General features: G+C 38.4%; 1 protein-coding gene across 1 annotated transcript; it reads right to left on the bottom strand.

Annotated features, from left to right (window-relative positions):
- Positions 1 to 1,106: 1,106 nt before the first annotated feature.
- On the bottom strand, positions 1,107 to 21,961 carry LOC121945056 (tetraspanin-15). Its single transcript, XM_042489060.2, has 8 exons — positions 21,647 to 21,961; positions 14,139 to 14,324; positions 10,861 to 10,935; positions 10,602 to 10,697; positions 7,286 to 7,402; positions 6,110 to 6,160; positions 5,638 to 5,754; positions 1,107 to 2,607 (listed from the first exon to the last, which is right to left on the bottom strand). The coding sequence occupies exons 1-8, from the start codon at positions 21,731 to 21,733 to the stop codon at positions 2,272 to 2,274; spliced, it is 1,065 nt and encodes a 354-aa protein (XP_042344994.1). The 5' UTR covers positions 21,734 to 21,961; the 3' UTR covers positions 1,107 to 2,271.
- Between the last annotated feature and the right edge of the window lie 401 nt (positions 21,962 to 22,362).

The raw sequence follows: 22,362 nt of genomic DNA, 5'->3' as shown, positions 1-22,362 counted from the left end.
ATTAGCAAAAATTTGTTTTTTTTTTCATAATCAGCATATGAATTCTTATGGCCAAAAACATGTTTTGTGAAGTTATATTGAAATTGACCTATGATCTTAGACCACCAAAATGAAATCAGGTCATTGTTGAGTCCAAGCTGAAATTTTATGCAAAATTTGAGGAAATTCCCTCAAGGTGTTTGTGAGAGATCGTGTTCATGGGAATGAAACAAATGCAAAGTCACAGTGATCCTCACCTATGACCACCAAAATTTAATAAGTTCATGATTGAGTCTAAGTGTGCATTTGTACCAAATGTGAAGATATTCCCCTTATGCCTTAGATGCCGTGTTCATAATAGTGGGGTGGACACAAGGACACAGTGACCTTGACTTTGACCACCAATATCTAAATCAACCCACCTGTAAGTCCAAGTGAATGTCTGTGCCGAATTTGAAGAAATTCTCTCAAGGTCTTTGTGGGATGTCGTGTTCACTTTGACCACCAAAATCTAATCAGTTCATCCTTGAGTGGACATTTGTGCCAAGTGTAAAGATATCATGTTCACAAGAGTGGGATGGACACAAGATCACAGCAACCTTTACCTTTGACCACTAATTTCTACTTAGCCTAAGTTTAAGTGGGTGTTTGTGCCATATTTGAAAAAAAAAAAAAATAATGTGACCTTGACCTTTAATCACAAATCAAGAATAAAAGAGACGGAGTCTCAGTGACCTCGATCTTTGACCTATCACCACCAAAATTGAATCAGTTTATTGCTGAGTGGAACTGGACATTTGTGCCAAATTTACAGAGGTTTTCTCAAGGTGCTCTTGAGAATGGGACAGATGTATGAACAAACCCAAAATGTAATGCCCAAGCCACAGCTATTGCAGAAACACAAAAAGAGGCAAAATCACCTCAGTGTGCCTGCATGGGTTTCACTCCTGCGCAGCACAGGTGGTGGGGCCATTTACATATCTGTGCTCAGGAGCCCATTGCCTCCTAATCCACCTAAATTGTAAACTACCAAATGACAAATAAACCTCTCTGTAAACAGGACAAATGTTTCACTTTGCAGTTATGGCGTCTCCAGTCTGCTGATATGCAAAACAATAGCACAAAACTCAGTAGACAAATTCAGCTTTATTGACAAGAACAGTAGTGCTGATACAAGGCAGGAGCTAGGGGGAAGCTCAAAACAGTGCATAACTCAGATACAAAAAACCATCATAGAGTAGCCTGTCACTGGATTTGTAGTCTGGATAATCCCTTTAGTTGTTCCATTAAAAGATGGAATAAAAAGTTTTGTTTAAAAATGGAATAGACTGAAGCCCCCCTGATGAGAGCTGAAGGCTGAGTGTCCATGTAGCGTTTTTTTTTCAATTGTTTCCAAGGAGGAGAAAGCATATAGTGGCTGCATGCAGCGGCCTAATGAAAAAGCGCAGCACCCAGCATCTTCTTCAGAGCTCTCCGACTTTTTTTTGTGAGCTCCAGAAAAGCCCATCTGTCGAGGAGGATCGGCCAGACACTGAGTGTTGCTGGTTAGTGTTGTGCTTTTATCACCGTTAGTGTTTAAAGCTCGTCTGTGTAGTGCCTTTCTGCCAGAGAAAAATGCTATATGGACACACGCCTTAACATGTAAACTTAAGGTTTTTTTTTCCTTACTTTATATACAGTACAAAACATGCATCCCATGTTATTCCACAACTACCAGTCTTACAATGTACACTGATTGCACAAAATCAAATTGAAATCATCATAAAAACAAACAATGCACAAACTGTATACATCCGTCACAGACGCTACACGCAAGACATACTTGGCTATTCCTATTTCTCTGACACTGAAAAACGTCTTTTCAAGCTACCATTAATTTACACACCAAATAGTACTGTCCTCTGACTACTGGGCTATTGTCAAAACAGCCTGAGGTAAGCTTTAGCACATGAGACATAGCTCAATTTCAAAGGCTAAAAAAAGAAGAAATAAAATGTGACATAATGCCATAAAATCTTTGAATATCAACTTCCACAAACAAGACAAAAGAAATGTTTTTATCTTAAAAGCCAATGTTGCATGTTGTTCCTTCTTTTTTTTTTTTTTTTTACTGTAAACAAATTCCTCAACAAAGTGCTAAAGTACTTCTGATCCCTTTAGCTGACCAAATTCCTTTTGATCCAATGACTGACAGGTTCAACTGTTAAGTAGTGCAACACAACTCCAACAAATGATTACAATGACAGAAAAAAAAGGCAAACCCAAAAGGCAAGAAAGGGTTAAAAAGAACGCTCAGTGTTCCCTTTTCTGCTTGCGGCCGACGTCGACCTCGTCCAGCCCTGTGGCCGATCTGGACTGCTGCAGTTCTCGGAGCTGGGAGTGTGTGCGCGGCTGCTGCTTCTTGAGCTTCTCCAGGTGAACGTCGATAGGGTCGAGGTCAGGCTCGGCGGCGGGGACGGGGAGGTAGCCGCCGTCCCTCGGCAGACACATGCACCAGCCGGCACCGGCCAGGTCCAGCTCACTGTAGTTGACCTCGGCCTTCTTCAGCTTGAAGTCCACCATGTCGGCCGACTCGCTCATGTCTACCAGCAGGTTCCAGAAGACGCAGCTCAGGATGATGCCCAGCAGCTGCAGGAACACATGGGAGCTTGTCAACACAAAACTCTCAATGCTTCTGTTTTTTAAACAGTTGTTTTTGATTCATTTATTATTTTTCAGAATTGTTATTATTATTAATTTAGTTTTATTTTATTTTGTGCATATTTGTTTTGTGTGAAGCAAACTGAGCTTACACTGTATGAAATGTGTTGTATAAATAAAGTTGATTTGTCTTGATTTAATATCATGAATTGCCAGAAATTTTTGTTTATTGACTCATTTATCATTTCAGTATCAGACTTTAAATCACTCAATCAAGTAATGTGCAGGGAAAACAAGTTAAACAAGAAAACTACCGTACGCATGCTGGTACTGATCGTCCGCCTTTTCTGCTTACAACTTTAGTCACATGGACTGAGACTAGCTACAGTGATAGGATGAGATACTACAGAGTTGTGAAAAGTGAAGCAAAAAATTGGGCACCTCTGTTTCTGGAAGTAAAAATATCACTTATTTCTCCATAGACACACTTGACTCATAGTTATTTTTATTGAGAGTCACTTTACAACTTTACATTAGAATTTATCTGGTACTACTAAGTAGAAGGGTAACTCCCAGTGTGCACTTTGGCAGTGAAACATACAATCTAAGAGTGAAATTATTTATCACAGACCATAATGATGTGTGAGACCTTAAAGGGCATCTCCATTATTTAATTTTACTTTTTTTTAAAAAAGTTTTTATATCATTCTGCATCCTTACAGTTAATCTTTGTGAAAGTAAGTATGTTTTACCATCAAAATGCTATTTTCCAAAGCCCTTCTAAAAACTTTTTTTCCATGTGACATAGGTTTATACACAATTTCGTTGCAACATTTAAACCCACGTACTACTGTGGACACATCAGTTTGCTTCTGAAATTAATAAAAAGTTATCAGAAAATTGCCTGATGATAAGTCCAAAAAAAAGAGGTAAAAATACCAAAAAACTACAAACAAAAAACAAGACAATGACCTCAAGAGAGTGTCAAAATTCAATTTTTTTTTCCTGTTTTCTGTAACATAAATTTGTAATTAAGAGAATTATTAACATACTGTTCTGGACATTTCCCCCATTTTTTGACAACAACCCCCTTATAGTTAATTTTTAGATAATTTCCTTAAAAAATGTTTTTGAAAGAAATCAAACCAATTTTCTTGGGTTTAAGGTTGAGGTTTAAATGCTACTGTAAGGCACCTGAAAGCAGCACAACAACACAGATGTCGATCCAGGTGTTAAAGGGTTAATATTATTGCATGAGTAACTTGATGGCGGGCCAAAATTAGACTTTGATGCTGTCTGGTGTGTGTCCAGTGTGTGTTCTCAGCCAAAGACTGTTGGTGAGGTAAAATAAAAATCCCTCTGATAGAGTTGACTGGCTGTTGGACAGTGTTTATATTATGATGGGTCTTTTCTCTGGCGGATTGCTTCACATCAATTTCAGGAGTCACATTCTCCGGGTTAATCTTTCAATCGTATCAGATCGATAATTCAAGCTTACAAACTTAATAGCTTTGAACCAGGGGCCGTCAGTATTTGGATCACACAGCTTATAAAAAATAAAGTGCGTCAGATCGAAATGATAGCCGAGGCTACTCAGCCTGCCAGATATATATTTAATCAAAATTTAGTATCAGCAGACGCCCACGATTAAAGCACTCAAACCGGGGCCAAAAAAATAACCTCTTTAATAAAAGCACCACTGTGATTTTTCCTATATGATTATTGCCATATTTTGTGTGTGTAATAACTTTTATGACATTAGTGAAGGTGTTCTTCATTTTAGGTGCAATAACAAACACTGCATGAAACCCAGCTGCAGTACTGTTGATAAGTGTCATAAAATCTTGACCTTCTATCACAGCCAGTGGATTGAGAGCTCACAGTCTGACACAGCACTGACGAAAAATAACCTGATCCAAGTTATATTATGATTCAAGCTTTTACGTGGTCCATAGAAGCTCAATATCCAAAACAGTAGGGGCGACATATTATTAGCCTGGCTGATTGCTGTCTTAGAACCACAGTGCTCTCATTTTAGTGTTCTCCAAACTACTTAACATAAGATCAGCTGCGTTACCATGGAAACTGTGCACCTCACGTGTAGTGCAGGGTTTTATAGTTGGCTTTCACTCGCTTCTGTGGCAACTGCTCCTATTATTCTGTTATTTAATCCATTGATTTGATCTGATCAGCCCTGACTGTTCTGACCACAAACCTTGACTCAAACTCAACAAACTGCAGCTGAGGAAAAAAAAATCCACCTGTTCTGCATTCAAGGACCCACGAAAACCTACCAGCTACCGCCACACGCAGAGTCTCACTCTGTAAGAAAAAGTGAACACTTATTTACAGGATCAAAACAATGACAGAAGTCAGACCCGGGAGGACATAAGCCACAGCAATTCAAATGACTGGAAAAAAAATATGCTGAAATTAGTACTGGCAAAAAGTAGAAACCTTGGATTTCTCTCCCAGAAACAGCAGTGTGAAAGCACTATTAACTGCAAGTGAGTAGGTTTTTATTTCAATCGGACAAAATGTATGAGCTACAATTTATTCTGGAAAAGTTACAAAGAACCGATGCTATTTACGCAGCTGTTTAGAGAGTAATGATTGTAATTACTCCACTGTGAGGGGGCCGCAAAGTCTAAATGTATGCATGGGAAGATTTGTGGACACTGTAATGTGTAGGAGACAAATTGAGATTTACCATGAGGTATAAAGTAATGAAACTGTCAAGAACCTGAAGCAAGTTTTTGAAAAGTTACAACACAATCAATGTGTTTTTTGCAAACATAGTTAAGTATTCTGGCAGTGTTAAATCAGTTTTTTATGCAGTAGAGGAAATTATTTGCCAGGCAGTGTTGTGAGGAAAATTAAAATGCCAGAAACTTTCACTGGAAGTGGGGAGTTCACGGTTCAAATATCGAGGCGAAGTTGAAGAGGTGCATTTAGTTGGAAAGAGGGCTTCAAACCCAGTTCGGTGTCAGTGAGTCGGTGCTATGAGTTTTAAATTACCTGGGGCAGCCCAATGGCACAGCAGAGTGCAATGGTTATTCCAATGTTGTCACTCATCCAGAGGTTGACTGCATGGATGCAGCCTCGCACATGGATCAGCTCATGCAGGGATTCACGCTGATGCACAGACCAGAGGAAGACAACAAGAGGAAAGTTTCAGTTTCAAACTCAAACTCAACCGTCACTGCTTTACTGAAAAACAAAAAAAGAATCCAGCAAGTTGAACTAGTGTAGTCCAATGCTGGAAGAGGAGAAAACATACAAATGAGCATTTCAGACTTTACTGGAACCTGCAAACCAATGTTTAACATGATAACAGTGAAGATCTGCTGAAGCAGCTATTTTATTCGCTATTGATAAATCTAACAAATATTTTCTCAATCGATTAAGTGTTGCAGCTCTCATATGATGAAAGAAAAGTGGTAACTTGTCTTGTGCTGTGACACCAGACATTATCAGTTGTTCCTCTCACCTGCTGCTCCAGAGTCTGGTAGCCGCATAGAGTGTTGATGACCTCTCCTACCTGTGCAAAGAGTTGAGATTTAGAGAGTTTGAGACATGACTTCAATAAAGCTCAGACGAGGAGAGACAACACCATGGGGACATATGTGGAAGTAAAGCTCCTCACAAGGGGGTGTTCTTGTCCCCTGCCAGCTGGAGCGTGAACTTAAGTGTTTTTAAAATGGCTGCAGCCCTGACAGGTAGGGACCGATAACAGCAGAAACCTGGCCAATGTTCAGCTTTCCTAATCATCTCTATCTCCACGCTGTGTGTGTGTGTGTGTGTGTGTGTGTGTGTGTGGGTGTGTGAGAGTAGTGGATGATTCTGTCATTAATTTCTTCCTGCACAGCTCCACTGCTTCCTGAGACAGTATCAGTGCTTTGAGCTGAGGGACAGGAGCAATACGAGGCATTTAGAGGGTGGAGGAGGCCATGAGGGACTAACATTTCATTTAAAGAGAGGACTCTCCCAAAAGCTTTATACCAGACACTTCTCTCACACAGTCTGTCACGTCTCTGATGTGTAGATAATAAGTGTCTCTTCTGGGTTTTGATAAAGCAGGAAACATAACTAACTCAGTGCATGATTTTTTTGATCTTAAACATTTATCAACAGGGACTGGGAATACCAAACAGGATGTTAACATCATGGATACTTTGATACCCACGAGGCCTGTCACAATAACTACTTTTGTTGGAGATATATTGTCCCAGAAATACTTGCGACAAATGAAAGTTATTTCAAGACCATTTTATGCCACTGATAAAATGTTAACATAATGGTATTATAATGCGAGTAAACACAGCTCAAGGGTCTCTTAGATAAAAAATAAAGACAAATTAAGATTTATATTTACTTTATTGTTTCAAGGCAGTATATAATAAGATTATTTTAAGTATGATTAACTTGTCAGATTTTTTGGTATACAATATAGTCACAATGTCATTATTGTATATTTGGTCAAAAATATTGTGATATTTGATTTTCTCCACATCCTGCGGCCCTAACAACAATGATCCTATCTGAACTGAACTGAAAGACATGGGTGAAAGCATTTATAGAAAGCACTGCCAAAAACTGATGCTGATGTTTTATGTGAATTTTTACATGACAGACTGTTTGTTCTATGTGTGTTTACAGCACTCACCTTGCCGCGAACACAACAGGTATAAGGAACCCCACAGGCTAGAGGACCAGTCCCATTGCAGAAATGGTACTGGTTGACCCCCCAGTCTTTATACTCGTCCCCTCCACAACATGAAAACTGGAAGACAAAACAGTTCAAAGACAAGGCAATTAGAAAAGAAAGCATGCTATCAAAACCAAGGGTCATCCCAAGTTAAAATGTGAACCGACGATGAGCTTTAGTTGATTTAATTCTCAGAAGTGAAACAACCCATACAGCTTCTGCTGTGAAATCCACACCTGTTTCACCTCAGAGCTCACTCGCACTGCTTCCTAATTATCACGCAGTGAGACAATGTCTCTATGTACATCCAATTTCTACAGCAAACTAAAGTCAATGTGCAGGGGAAAACTGCAGAGGGTCTTACAGTCAATTAAAGGCTATCACTTTTAAGCACCTCACAGAGAAGAATCAATCAAGGGTCCAACGTTTTGAGAGCTCTCAAAGACCATGAAGGACATCTTTATCTCTGTGATTGCCTGACCTCAGCCGCATGCTGCCAGGAACCACACTAGTTGCGCAAATAAGACATTTTTATAAGCAGTGGGGAAAAGAAACACTACAATGGACGACACAAGGCAGGAAGCAGGATTTTTTGCCATCTCTGTTGACGTAGGTGATGAAAAAAAAACAGCAAGTATCCCTTGATGGAAAAGGCACATGGCCAAAGATTAAAGACCCAATTACAGCCAATTTGTTTTTAAGTTCAAGAAAAAAACCTGCAGTTTATGCTTTAGTGGAGAAAATACTAATGTCAGTTATTGCTCAGATTAAATGTGTACCTCATATAGAGTACACATGATACATTTTCAAAACAACCACTTTCATAGATTCATAGATTTATTGTTTACGGCTCCAACCAGTCCACCCAGCTAGACAAACACACACAATTTATCTTTTCTACAGATGCCTTGAGATTTCCTTGTATGTTTTTGAAAAGCAAAATAATGTAGAGTGGTCTGACCTTCTTTAAAGAACCATCTTTGATCCAGCTACAAGAGCCATAATTGTGAGAAATCACATTACAGCTCCTGTTATTTTACCTGACAGATCAGGTAGTTAGCTCGGTATTGAAACTGCCAAATCACTATCAAGATGGCTAATGGCTTGAAAATAGCCCAAAAAATTGACAGCTCCTGTCTTATTGGATAGCTTCAGTATGCCATTAAATTGTAATGTATCATGAGGGTATAAAGGGGTCAGTCGTGTGGACTAATGTATTACAGGTGAGCACTGTTCAGTCTCTCCCTCCTGTGTGTGTGTGTGTGTGTGTGTGTGTGTGTGTGTGTATGTGTTTGCAAGAGACAGGAGCCCTTTTTACACAGAGACTGTGCTACAGAGCTGCTACAACCCTTTTTCATGCCTTTGTTGTATTTTTACATAGAAATAATACCGACAGCATCATTTTGTTCCAGTATGCAATTTTTGACAGCATGCCGGCATCGCAGAATTAAAGAGGTGTGACCAGCTTGACGTGAAAGACAACAGCTTCAGCCTCTGGTGTGACATTTAACAGGCGTCAGCAGCACTTTCTAAACAATAATATCATGGCAATAACATTTATCAACTGTCTCCATTAAATGACGGCTGATGTTGTCCTCTGCTTGGAGGGTAAGGAGCTCCAGAATCTAATTGTTTTCTAAATTTTCTGACATTTCTGGCCTCTGTTCTTCTTCTTTGAGTTAGCTGCTGACTGCGAACAGCTACTTTTTAAATCTCCTGTGATGGGTTGTATGCATAACATGTCGTCAAACTGCACAGCCTCCTAGCCCATGAGCCCATCCTGCTGGTTGTGCTGTTCATACATACATACACCATTTCTGCACTGTTTCTACCTCCCGTGGCAGCTGAAAGTGGCGGTCATTCCACAATTGTACCTTTTATACAGAATGGCGAGGCAGCATATTGACGTGAAATTCTCACATTGAAGGGTTAATATGAAAAGGGCTAGAGAGGGGAAGAGAAGGTAGAAGGTGGACAATTGCGCACAATGTTTCTTTAAGTTAATAACTTAACATTTATCGTAACACTGTGATACCCGCTGGTCGACCTGTGCATCATGAGTTGTCCTGCCTTACAGCAACAACACTTCTATTTCATTAAGCTTATCTTCATAACAAATTACTGTCAAATGTCTAAGAAACAGTTGTTCTTATTTTTACTACACCAAAAAGTAAAAACCGGCTTGTGTTTGTTGTTTTGACGGCCTGCCTGCAGTTAATATTTGGTGGCTGTGCTACCCCTCAGCAACACTAAAATAATAAAGCAATGTTAACCTTAAAGGTGCCGTGTGTAGGATTTAGGGGGATCTATTGGCAGAAACAGAATATAACATTCATAGCTTTGTTTTCATTTGTTTATAATCACCAGAAACTAAGAATTGTTGTTTTCATAGCTTACAATGAGTCTTTTATATCTACATCCTGAGTGGGTCCTCCTCTACAGAGTTCGCCATGTTGTTCTACGGTAGCCCATAACTGACAAACCAAACACTCTAGGTAGGAACATTAGCGTTTTTGCAATGGCCACAGTAGTTCTCCTACACCCTTGGCACACAAGAAAAGTCTCAGCTGCTTGCAATCTGAGACCTCACAGCTAAATGTGACTAAATCCTACACACTAGATGTTTAATAAGAGAATGGAGGCAGCTATTAAAAGGTAATGCAACAGTTACTGTTACTTTTTAGTAACTGATCATTTTTATATGCCATAAAGTATTTCAATTACATCTGAGAAAAGTAACTAGTGGCTATAAATAAATACTAACTTTCAGTAAGACCAGGCTTTTGTTTGTTTTGTTCGTTCTCATTGGAGCCAAGACTGTAAGAAATGTGACAAAGCAGACTGACTATTCCAATAGTGTCATTGGAAATAGATAATTAGAAACAGATAATACTAATTCAAACAATCATGTCATCTGTGATATGTAATGAACAGCTTGGTGCTGATCTGGCTAGATTAAAATGCAGGATAACAAATCTGTGTGACCATCTGACTTAAACAAAAGACAGATCACAAATCTGTCATTGCTAGAGCTCTGAATAATGCATAATAAATTCTTGTGAGAGCATCAAGCTTTAGATAATAACCCCTTTGTTGGTATAAGCCCACTTTTTTATCCTGCATCTATGTATCACAAACATACCAAATAATACCATAATTTTACAACAATATTTGTATTCAAATTGTATTAATTATACTGTCCACAAATATAAGAAATGTATCTTCCAAAGAAAATTTCCACTGTTTTTATTTATGAGAAAGAATATCAAACTACCTTTTGCTGCACGTAGTCCAAGATGTTTTTGAAATCCAGATCATCGTAGTAGTGTTTAATTCCTTCTCGTATACTGCTCTGAAACAAGGCAGACGTCTAAAGGCAGAGACACAGAGCAGAAGTGTTGACAAAGATGATGCCAATCATAAAGTGCAGTGAAGCAGTTTAAAGGCTATCATGAAGTGGCTAATGGCTATCCTTGGGGGCAACATATAACAATGTACAGGACGTGTGAAGATGAGTCACAAATAAAATGTACCTTGTTTTCAAAGATGAGAGCCGTGACGAGCCCGATCGCCTGGAGAAGCAGCAACACACAGAGAACACAGAGGAACTGCGGAGGGACAAAGACAACAAACTCAAACAGCATTTAGGGAAAATAATTATTAGTACAAGAATACTTAATACAGTGGTGCACCAACACAATGAAACATTGCATTTACATTGCTACCAAGTTTTTTTTGCAGTTGCCCTTTTTAAATCCATCCATGACACAGTGTAGTAGTATTCCAAGTATAACATACTTGTAGAGATAGCATTATCTTAAAGGCATCATCTTGGCAGATCCAGCAATAATGGATCAGTTTTGGCTAAAATAAACTTATTGTATCATATCATATGAATAACTTAATAGTTTTGAACCAGACCAACTAGTAGCTTGTGGACAATACAGTGTGCCAAATTTAGCAGTTTATGCTTGTTATTTCAGTGTGACAGATACATATTTAATCAACATTGTTTGCCCACTCTCTTCTATCCTCCAGCCCTGACAGCAGCAGCATGGTGGTGGCTGATATGAATTAGACGTTTGCCTTTGTTATATTGGTAGACCTATTTTTGTAGCTTTATTTCTGTAAGGTTTAGTTATTATAGTTATATAGATGAGAGGGAAGAGCCCAGATCCTGAAATCTTTTGTGGGTTTGTCTCGGTGTCTTCCCTTCTTTTTGTATATTTTGACCGGCCCATCAGTGTTTTGTTAGTAGGCTTGTTTGGTTAGTGTGTGTGTGTGCGTATTGTGTCATATAGGCAAATACAGACGAATTCAGGGACGTACTGGAAGTAAACAAGTCGCCATTTCTCCAGAAGCGTCCCCCCACAATACAGGCATATCTGAATGCAAGAAGTGTTCTTTCTACTTTTGCCTTTACTTTATATGTTATGTTACTTTTGACAAGGAACAGGAGGAACCTGTGCAGTTCTTGGCTGCTCCAACAATAGTGTTTTTTGCGATTCACTGATACAGATCCTCAGGCGGGTTCTTTCTGGCCGTTCTAGAGTCAAGGCTTAAAACTAAAGGTGACCATGCCTTTGACATCAGGGCCCATCAGGTTTAGAACGGCCTGCCCGAGGAGATAAGGCTAGCAGAATTGGTGACTTCCTTTAAATCACTTCTTAAAACCATTTATATAGATTTGCTTTAATGTGCTGTCCTCTTTTAAATTGTCTTTATTCTATCCTTTAACTTCTCTTTGTATTCTGTATTTTGCTAACATATTTCTGCTGTTAATCTCCTGTTTAATGCTACCTTAACTCTTGTCTGGCCTTGTTTGGCATTTTTGACTAACTTCTATTGTTTAATCGCCTCCAGGGCTTATTGCCTCTGCAATAGTATTATTATCATTATATGTGTTAAACTTCAGCTGTGGGGAAAAAAACTGATGGTGAAACGAGTAACATCAGCTGAGTTATTAGGACTTTTAATTAAAGTAACTAAAGTGAGCTAACTGTCCTGTCTACAGACTGCAGAGGTCCCAGGATAAATTAACTCAATCAACTAACTGTGGTGTTACTGTGAAATATAATTTTAGTTGCTCTAACTAGGGCTATAAAGTAAACGTCATTCGGTCTGCATCACAAACAGAACATGTACAATGTTGTCTCGTGTTTCAGTTTAACAAGTGAGTTTTAACCAACAGGTGACTCGAATACATCATGGTTGCTTGTTGTTACAGCAGCTGTTAAAACTGTGAGGGGAACATGTCCTTGTAAAAGTCTTCATTTTTATTTTAATTAATTTTAAACACATCCATATCTGTTTCTTACCTATGTCAGCAATTTATGTAAATGACTGCGAGAAAGTACAGACCCATTTAGCTTAAAGTCATAAGTTAACATGGTTGTCAAACAGAAACTCAGGCAGCTTAGTTTAGGAGTGACTTTTTTAATCATAAGGAACTCAACTGTTTTTTGGTAATGTCTACATTTTATGCCAAAATTTATGATCTATCAGCTGAGATAATTTTAAAAAATGACATTTGTTGCTGTAACTGATAGCAGCAGACACTGAGGCCACATTTAGATGAGAAAGGCACAACTAAAAACATAAGTCTTTCCTTTACGTTTAAAAAAAAAAAAAAATCTGTATTATGATAACATTGTGACAACGATCCTCGTGTTAAAGGATCTGCAACAAAAACTAAAAACGCCGTAGTCCGCATGCCAGGCCAATAGATGATGGTGTAACTTTGTAATGATACACCATAGAAGAACACCACGAATGAAGTACAGCTGTTTCGTCACTGTTCTGACAGGATTTATGCATTGCCAGTTTACATGGCAACAGAAGGAGTTGTAAAAGATTCAACTCTGGAACCAAAAGATAACACTCTGGAACCTTGTTTCCAAAGTTTGCGTTTTAAGGCCCCTATACGCCATTGTTGTGTGAACAAAAAGCCAAAACACAACAAAAGCTTAATGTTTCATGCAAGAACTGTTGCTGTTAAAATAGCCTGAGACTTGCCGCCGCAGTAATGGTGGAAGACACAAAGCGTAAATCAGATTTGCGTTTAAGTATTAAATAAAATTAATATTATGGGACTTTGATTGGGGCCATAAAAACTGCCATTATTTATTGAATACTTGCTGACAAGTTTTTAAAATGAAAGGAAACTGACTTAAAAGCTCAGCTTAACCAACCTACAAGTGCTGAGAGAAGAAAATATCAGCGCATAAAGGAACATAACTTTATGGCTTCTTCAGTGTGAAATGAACCGCTCATCCTCTTCATCAAAGCATAAGCAGAGACATCGCTGACTTCCTTTTTTATTGCTAACTTTTAATCCCCTTTTTCCGTTCTGCGTATTTAGCTAAAGCTAATTAGATAGTTGCATAGCAACCAGAATAATATATCCTTGCTCCCTCTGAGCTATTTTTCTGTTATTGGCAAAACCAACAGCTGTGCTTTTGCATTTCGGGTGAAAAAAATAAAAATCATAACGCATCCTAAGTGATCACGGATTTGCATGTTTTATGAACTGCTGCTGTTGGGCAAACTTTGAACACAAATTAGATTTCTCAGCTCTGATGTGTGTGTAATTTGTACACAAATATAAAAATGTTTATGTATAATTTTCTGTTTTATTACGCATTATCTCCCTGATTTTGTAAGTGAGCTAACAACCCAAATTGTGTAAAATTCTCAAAATTTAAATCTTACCCCTTAACAAAGAAGTTTAAGTGCACACACATATCATGGAAAAACATTAAAAGACATTCAGTCGTGCCCACGCCCCCTCCTCTTTCTCTATCATCCTTACCATATGCAGCAGGGTCTTGTTGTCCCTGAGGGACCCAACCATGCCCACCACCGACACTGTAAACATCACCAGGCCCAGCAGGATGAGCACCACGGCGGGGGCCAGGAAAAGACCCTCCAGGGTTCGATTCTTCTGCCTTTCCACTTCGGCATACACCCCCACACACAGCACACAAAGACCCATCAGCTGGAGGGAGAGAGAGAAAGAGAAGGAGGGGGTTAATGAGACAAAATCCTTGACAATCCTCAGTATAAAGAATAAATAGTGATGAGCATTTTGAACTATAGATAGCTCTCATTCATCTTGTGAGATGTAGTAGTAGCAGTGAAGCTTGAAATTAGACAAAGTTAACTATTTTATGTTATTATTATTATTTTTTAAAGATTTTTTTGGCATTCTAGCCTTTACTAGATAGGACAGATCAATAGCATGAAAGGGGGACGACATGCAGCAAAGGGCCACAAGCTGGTGTCAATCCCGAGGCCACTGCAGAAAGGACACTGCCTTCATTCATGGGGTGCCAGCTTTATGCTATTTTTTTATTATTATTTTTAAAGTCAAGATTGTTAAGGTGTTTTTTAAGTACTTTTATTTTTGTAAAAGTACTTTTTTTGTTTTCTTTACCCTTTGTATCCTACTCTACCCAACTGTACCATGGTGGCCCATACAATGTTTTGACATACAAGTTCAAAGGTTAAAGTGACAAATGCCAATACATACTCAACTTATTTATATTTTCAGTCTTTTTTTGAAATTAATAAAAGTCAGCAAGTTTGGTGGTTTTATTGGTGTTTCCGACAACACGTCAAAATGCTCCACTGAAATCCAGACTAATGAAATTCTTTTTAAGTGGATTTGTTGCCTCTTAAGGCAGGATAAGGCTCCAGCCCACATAAACTGCAACTATATCCACTTAGTGGTATTATGCAGCAAATGAAGACGATGGATGGAACTTGCCCTCTCATGCAAGGAGATTCAGACAGGATAAGTCCAAGACGCCTGATTGGGTGCTCGACAAACCTGCGATGACATCATCACAGTATGCAACAAGCCAACAACAATAGTGGCACCATGGGGTTTAGTAAGTTGGCCATTAAGTGGGTTCATTCTTACCACTCTGAAAAAACAAAGATAGTGGATGTCATTGGGACTTTCTACAAAGCTAAAACTAAAAGGTGTGGTGTCCCTCAAGAAAGTGACCTGGTGCCACTTTTTTCCCTATTATACATTAATGGCATGCAGAAAGCCTGTTCATCTGACCTGTTTCTCTATGAAGATTCAAGTATTCTTCTGTCTCTTAAACATTCAGCAGTTGTGGACAAGAGAACGACACAGAGGCTAAACAATGTTATGTTTTGGCTTATTTGTCTTACAACAGGCTGTCTCTTCACTTAGGGAGAACAGGAGCCATCTTTTTGAATCCAGAATAAACCAAGGAAAGACCCCAGAGATGAAGATAAATGTAGAAGGGGCTGTTATTCGGCCAAGGACACAGTGCAATATTTAGGATGAGCATTAGATAATCATCTATCAGAGGAGGTCATGGCGATGAAAGCCATCACGAAAGTCTGCCAATAGACAATTCTTGGCAAGAAAGTCAAGGTTTTTTGGACACAACACTAAGGATGTTAGCTGGAGCATTTTGTTCAGTGTTATTTTGATTATGCTGCCACCTCCTGGTTTAATAGTACTACCACAGCACTTTCAAAATTAACTAAAAACTGCCCAAAACAAGTTAATCAGGATTTTGTTAAAGTGACCTCCCTGTACCCTTCTTGATTTCGCGCATTTTTCTACTAAAAACTGCCCAAAACAAGTTAATCAGGATTTTGTTAAAGTGACCTCCCTGTACCCTTCTTGATTTCGCACATTTTCTACATTACTGACTTCCAGTTGATAGTCATACAAATCCAGTTGAGACTTGCACATAAAATTATTCATAATAATATGTCCACAAAAGCCCTGCGATAGTCTGACCACCTATCCAGGGTGTACCCCGCCTCTTGTCCAATGTCAGCTGGGATAGGCTCCAGCCCCCCCCGCGACCATTGCGGCGACATGCTGACAATGAATGAATGAATGAATGAATGAATATGTCGTCAAATATATGTACAACTACTTTAATCACTCCAGACACAATCACAACTACTCAAAAAGACACAGCTCAACAGATTTTATCCTTTTTAGATAAAAAAAGTTGAATGGGTAAAAAAAAAAAAAACCTTTTCATATATGGCTGCAAGTGAAACTTCCAATATCTCTGAAACTGATTGAAGCAGAGAACACTTTCAATTTCATTTCTCTTTCCTTGATTACATTCAAATCATAGTTGAATTGTTGCTCTCGAAACTCATGGCAAGAAATGTTCTGTTCAGATATTTTTGGGTTTGCATCATGCAATACTAATGACCATGCCCTGACTTTACAGCTAATACTATCCTGTCTACTCTGACTTGTGTGGATTCAGGGGTCATTCTTTCCACAACACTGTGCTCCACAACAACTCTCAACCTCTCAAAAATAAAAGATGTTTTTAGCATACACATAGGTTTAGGTATTTTTGTTCCGAGTACACAAACCCTCAAAATGAGCACAGCTGCCCTGAGTGCTCTGGTCATATTGGGTAAAAGCTACAAAATGTGAAAGAATGATTAGGCGCACAGAAAGCAGAAAAGTTGGGGTAAAATGTGGTGTTGGTGTAATATGACTGCATCAACACAACAAAGATGACCTCCAAAGTGCACCCAGTGCACTGTCTCGCTTTACGCTTACACAGGCATCTACACAGTGGCAAAAGAAATTCCCAGATCCTTTCCCTAAGTTAACATCCAAATACAACAACAGATTGTTAATACTGTTGAATCCATTCCGTGAGCAGGATTTTACTGTTGCAGCTGTTTAAGCTTTAACTGCTTTATACTACTAAACTACTTTATAACCTCTGTATCTGCCCCATACAAAGGCTCACAACATGTGGGAGTTTGTAAGATGATTAATGGGGCAGGAAATAAGAAAAAACAAGTTCAGCACAGACACAAATCACATATATAAATATATATACACAGACAGACAGACAAATATATAGAGAAAGTTAGTTTAAAGCACTTTTTAAACAAAGTCAATTGAAAAGTCCAGGGGAGGAATTACTTTTTGGAAGTACTGCAAGACATAAAAAACATAAAAAACTTGACAAGCAGCCCAAACCTGACACATTTTTCATATAAGGAGTCACAAGCCAAAAAGATTAGAAGTCTCTGTTTTAGTCTTTAACTATGTTTTCTTTCTTTTAAGCGTGTGTGTGTGTGTGTGTGTGTTTTTGTTTTGTTTTGTTTTATTTGTTGTTTTTTTTTTTTTTTAATTTAAGGTCTTAACTAGTGAGGTGACTATGGGGCAGCAGTAGCTCAGTCTATGGGAACATGGCCTGGGATCTGGAGGGTCGTCGGTTCAAGTCCTCATCCAGACCAAGTATGGAGTGTGGACTGGTAGCTGGAGATGTGCCAGTTTACCTCACTGCTGACGTGACCTTGAGCAAGGCACCAAACCCCTAACTATTCAGGGTACCTGTCAATGAGCAGCCTCCTCACTCTAACATCTCTGAAAATTTAATGCAAGTATAGGTCCTGTTTGTGCATGTGTGTGTATTTCTGTCCTGTTTGTATATGACAACAGAGTGAACAACTAAATTTCCCCTTGGGATCAATAAAGTATGAAACATTTAAAAAAAAAAAAATAGTGAGCTGCCTGACAAATGTTCTGTATAAAGAATGATCAAATGGAAATATTTAAGTGCAGCAAGTAGGTCAATGTATTTTGACACTTTGCATCACTGCATCCTGTGGCCAAGTGTGTTGGATCACATAGTGCCTCACAGTGAATCCCTGTAAAGAGCATTACATTAAAATGCAATACTAACAAAGTCTAACCCTTTGTGTCTGCTGAAAACTGTAAGTTATGTATGTTGTATGTTGCAGCCCTGTTTATATCTGACTTATGCAAGTGCTACAAAAAGAGAAATAAAAAACAGTGTGTGCTTTCCTGCTATTGATATTGATTTTCAATTGGAAACAGAGGGAATCTGCCTTAAGTGTGGGGTCCATTTACTTCAACTCCATTTACTGCTCACAGCCCTCCATAAAGCACTGGCAGATACATTTGGCTTGGATCCCACATCTAAAGTCATCCTTCCTATAATCACTGCTGCAGTAATGAAGATAAGAATGAGTAGCAGACTTCGTAGAAAGGGATCTGATACCTGATACTGCAAGAACTAAATCAGTCATCCTGGGACAGAAGGGATGCCTTGCAGTTTAAGTGTTTGTTAGCTTGATACTGATTGGTTCAGCGCTCATGACTACTGAACAGTGACGCTTTGCCAAGACACATAAATCCATGAGAAAGCCAGTACTGTATGTGTTCTAGCCTGCTTCACGGTAAGGATGGCTTTTGCAATCATTCTTTTGTAATGCTCTTAATACAATGCTAAATGTAAATGCATGACACTTTTAGTAGGATGTGAAAGATAAAGTATGACTGTAACTAACCGTGGGTGAAAAAGAGAAAAATATAATTAACTAAACCTATTTGAATTTCCCTAGATGAGGTAATTCCCACTTTACACCTGCAGCTTTATTCCTGATGTAAAAATCCCACATAAATTACATTACCAAACTTATCATCACAACAGCAAAGATAGCTTTGACATAGTTTACACAAAGTTAGCTTGGGGCCTAGAGTAGAGCTGAACGATATGAAAAAATAATCTAATCAGGCTTTATTAAACCTATATTGCAATTCAGCATGCAGTTTAAAACAATTCTTCTTTATTCTTTTACAATAAACAAGCAATGCATCATTTTATAGACCAAACCAACATTGGATACAGTCAACATATAAACTGCTCTTTCATGTAGGACAGCTACTCTTACAACAATGCAACATCATGGGAAAAAGCCCAGTTTCCAAAGTATGAAATTACCCGGATGATCATCGCTGTTTTCGCATTATTGGGCCCATTTAGCGCTCTGCTAACTTGAATAGGGATAAAATTACTCAAAAAAACATATTCACTAATTTACAGATCTCAATGTAAGTCTATGGGAAAATGTTTTTTTGGCCCAATGACATCGCCTGACAGAGTGGGGAACTGCAATCCCACTGTTTGGCCACTACGAAAAATCGGCTTCCTGGTGGACTTCGAGGGGGCCTGGTGGCCATTTGGATTGGTAGTACTGCAAGCATTGTGTGGCATAGAGTAGCATGCATGAAGCCCACAGGGCCAGATGTCTCTGACCCTTCTGATTGGTTAAATTGTGGAGCATAAAAGTCAAAAACTTTTTTTTCTTTTTTTTTTTTTACAGCTTTTGAAAATTGTGTTCTGTTATATTATAATGCAGGTTTATTTCGGTTAGTCGTCTAGATTAACTGGAATACGCTTTAACGCCATTTATACGGCAATTCCTTAGGCTAGACGAGCTTTTGTCCGTTGAGCTAAGCTGGGCCACACTGTCCTAAATCACTGCAGTAGGAGGGAGAGAGAGTAGAGAAGAGCGACAGATCATATGAAAGGGACTCTGGAGTGCTAATGGAATCAAACCACTGATGTTCTGGAGTCATATTCAATAATGTGCTTTAGGGTGTATGTATCTGACAAACACACACAGATGGGCAGATTGGTAGCCGTGCAAATTGAACATTATTCCAAAAACATTCCTGCAGATAAAAGTAGTGTAGGGGTGAGAGGTAGAAACAAAACACAGGGGTTTGTAAAAGGGCCGATGAGGGCTGAGGATCACTCGACTAGGGCGAACGTCTATTTTCATTGTTAAATCTGATTATTTTTCTCATTAATTCATTGTTTGGTCTGTAAAATGTCATAAAATGGTGAGAAATGTCAATTAGTGTTTACCAAAGACTGCTAAAATGCTGGAATCAGAGAATTTTGACTCTTTGAAAATAAATAACTAAAAAAGATTAATCAATTATCAAATTAGCTGGCAATTAATTGACACCTAATCAATTAAGCACTAGTGCTCAATACTCAGCGTTACTTCTCATTAGCCTGGTAAGGCTTGTCAGGCATTTAAGGTGGCAGCTGGATGCCAACTTAAACCCTAGATCGTAAAAAAAACAAAAAAAAAACAATCAAAGTTAGGTCTATGAGTAGCTCATCTTAAATGCCAAAGTGCCTGGTTGCATACAAAAATACTCCAGTCACAAACCAAGTTTACCAAACTGATTCACTTTTCTTTCCTTAGATATGTGTGACTTAATAACAAAAATAACTCTGTTATTAAGTGTAGGGAAATACTGAAATACTTAGCTTGATGTGACCCTTGATTGCTCTGGTCCTCACCTTTGCCATCCCATCCATAATGGCTTTAACACACTTTTGCATTTTTGGATGAAATCTAAAATTTTAATTTGTTTATTTGCTATATTCTTATGTTACAGTCAGATTTAAAAAGTATGGGGAGTGATGAGCATTGAAATTCTGGACCAGATATTTATTTTTGGAATAATTTTCTCTGTGTACTATAAAACCTTACCTTAATCTTCAAGGTTAAGTTAATAATTCATATAGGTGGGCATCAGTATGAACTATTCTGATTACAAATATGTAATTAGTGTATGATTCATTTTAGTCATAATATGAACCCAGATTAATTGAAAGACTAACAAAAGCGCCTTTTAGCCTGCTCCTGTTTTCTGTCGGCAAATCTATTTACCCACATTACCGTCCCTTTAAACTGGATCCAACGCCCTGCACCACCGTGCTGCTCGACTGCCAGTGATCGCTGTGTATTGTCTCAGTACTAAATGCAATTACCAATACCTTAGTATATTGTTTTATTATAAAATTGCACAAAATTCTTGAATCAACATCAGATTAAAATCCACCGAGATGCATGATGTCTGAAGTGGCAACGTCTATCTTGCAAGCTAACCATTAACCAGCTAGCTAGTATCCAGAGAATTCCGTACCTAATTCCATTTGAAAATATGGCAACTTTATATTGCATTGCTCGAAAACAAAAACACAAAAGTTGTTGTCATAACTTATAACTTAGAATCGAATCACGACAGTCATCTGATAGATACGGGATACATCATATCCGACAAAAGGCAATTAATTTCAATAAAGTCTCAGGTATAGCCCCCCCCCAGGCTTTAACCTCAATTAAACGGAAATTCCTTAGACGTTGAGGGGAATTCGTATTTAAAACTGAGATTGTAATCCAATGACTAGTGTACGTTTTGGGGGGTGTATGCCGATTTGTACAGTAGATCGTACATATTCGTAAAATACCTGATATAACGATCTAAAATGTTTGTATGTGCCAAAAGCAAAAAGGAAATTTAAAACACGAGTGTTCTGAATGAAGTTTGGTGGATGACTCACTGATGCTATTGGGTGGTTCGCGGCTACTACAATTAGCAGACACTGTTGTGGCTCAGACTTACTAATAGCACATAGAATGCTCACGTCAATGAATGTACCAGATACTCACCGAGAAGAGCATTGAGTAGATATTTAAGGTAAATTTGATAAAGTAGTAGAAGTGGTTGGTTTTCCTCAATTCAGAGTAGGACGGCATGGCTGCTCAGTGAAGCTAGCTTACAAGCTAGCTAGCTATCCTTCGTTTAGTTTAGGCAATATCAAAATAATAATAAGGAAACATTAAATATCGTTAAGAAGATGAAAAAAATCATTTAAGAGAGCTAACTGAATTTTAAATATATAGCAGCCCTCATTTCTCACATACTATTGTGGGCAGCCACCGAAACAAAACCACTTCCGTACGGCCGGCCAGTCCACGCTTTGTTTTGACTACATTCTTAAAGGGGCAGTGCGCACATCTTCGGTATTAATTGGATTTAACTTGTTCAGTTCATGTGAGGCATCATTGTGTTTGGTTTCAGCTATTATACTGCTACATTATTTTTTCAGTATTTATTGATGATGAAATTATAACATTATAAACCAATTCAAACATCGAAAAGTAGCCTGTATTTTGACACTAAGGTCAAAAGTGCTAGATAAATTGCTGTAGTGACAAAAAAAGGTGTGGGAATTCTTATTGCAGTACTACTTTTTGGACATTAACTGACATGATAGCTATAGACATCAATGTGACCCATATACATACTGTTCATATGCTAAAACAAAAAAACAAAAAGCAAAACATAAACATGCATTTGAAAAGAACAACTAGAGAAAATAGTG

The sequence above is a fragment of the Plectropomus leopardus genome, chromosome 4, assembly GCF_026936395.1.
Source record: "Plectropomus leopardus strain MGB_pleo_1.0 chromosome 4, ASM2693639v1, whole genome shotgun sequence".
NCBI classification, from domain to species: Eukaryota; Metazoa; Chordata; class Actinopteri; order Perciformes; family Serranidae; genus Plectropomus; species Plectropomus leopardus.
Note: the sequence above shows the minus strand (reverse complement) of the source record. Positions and strands in the feature narration are given on the sequence as shown.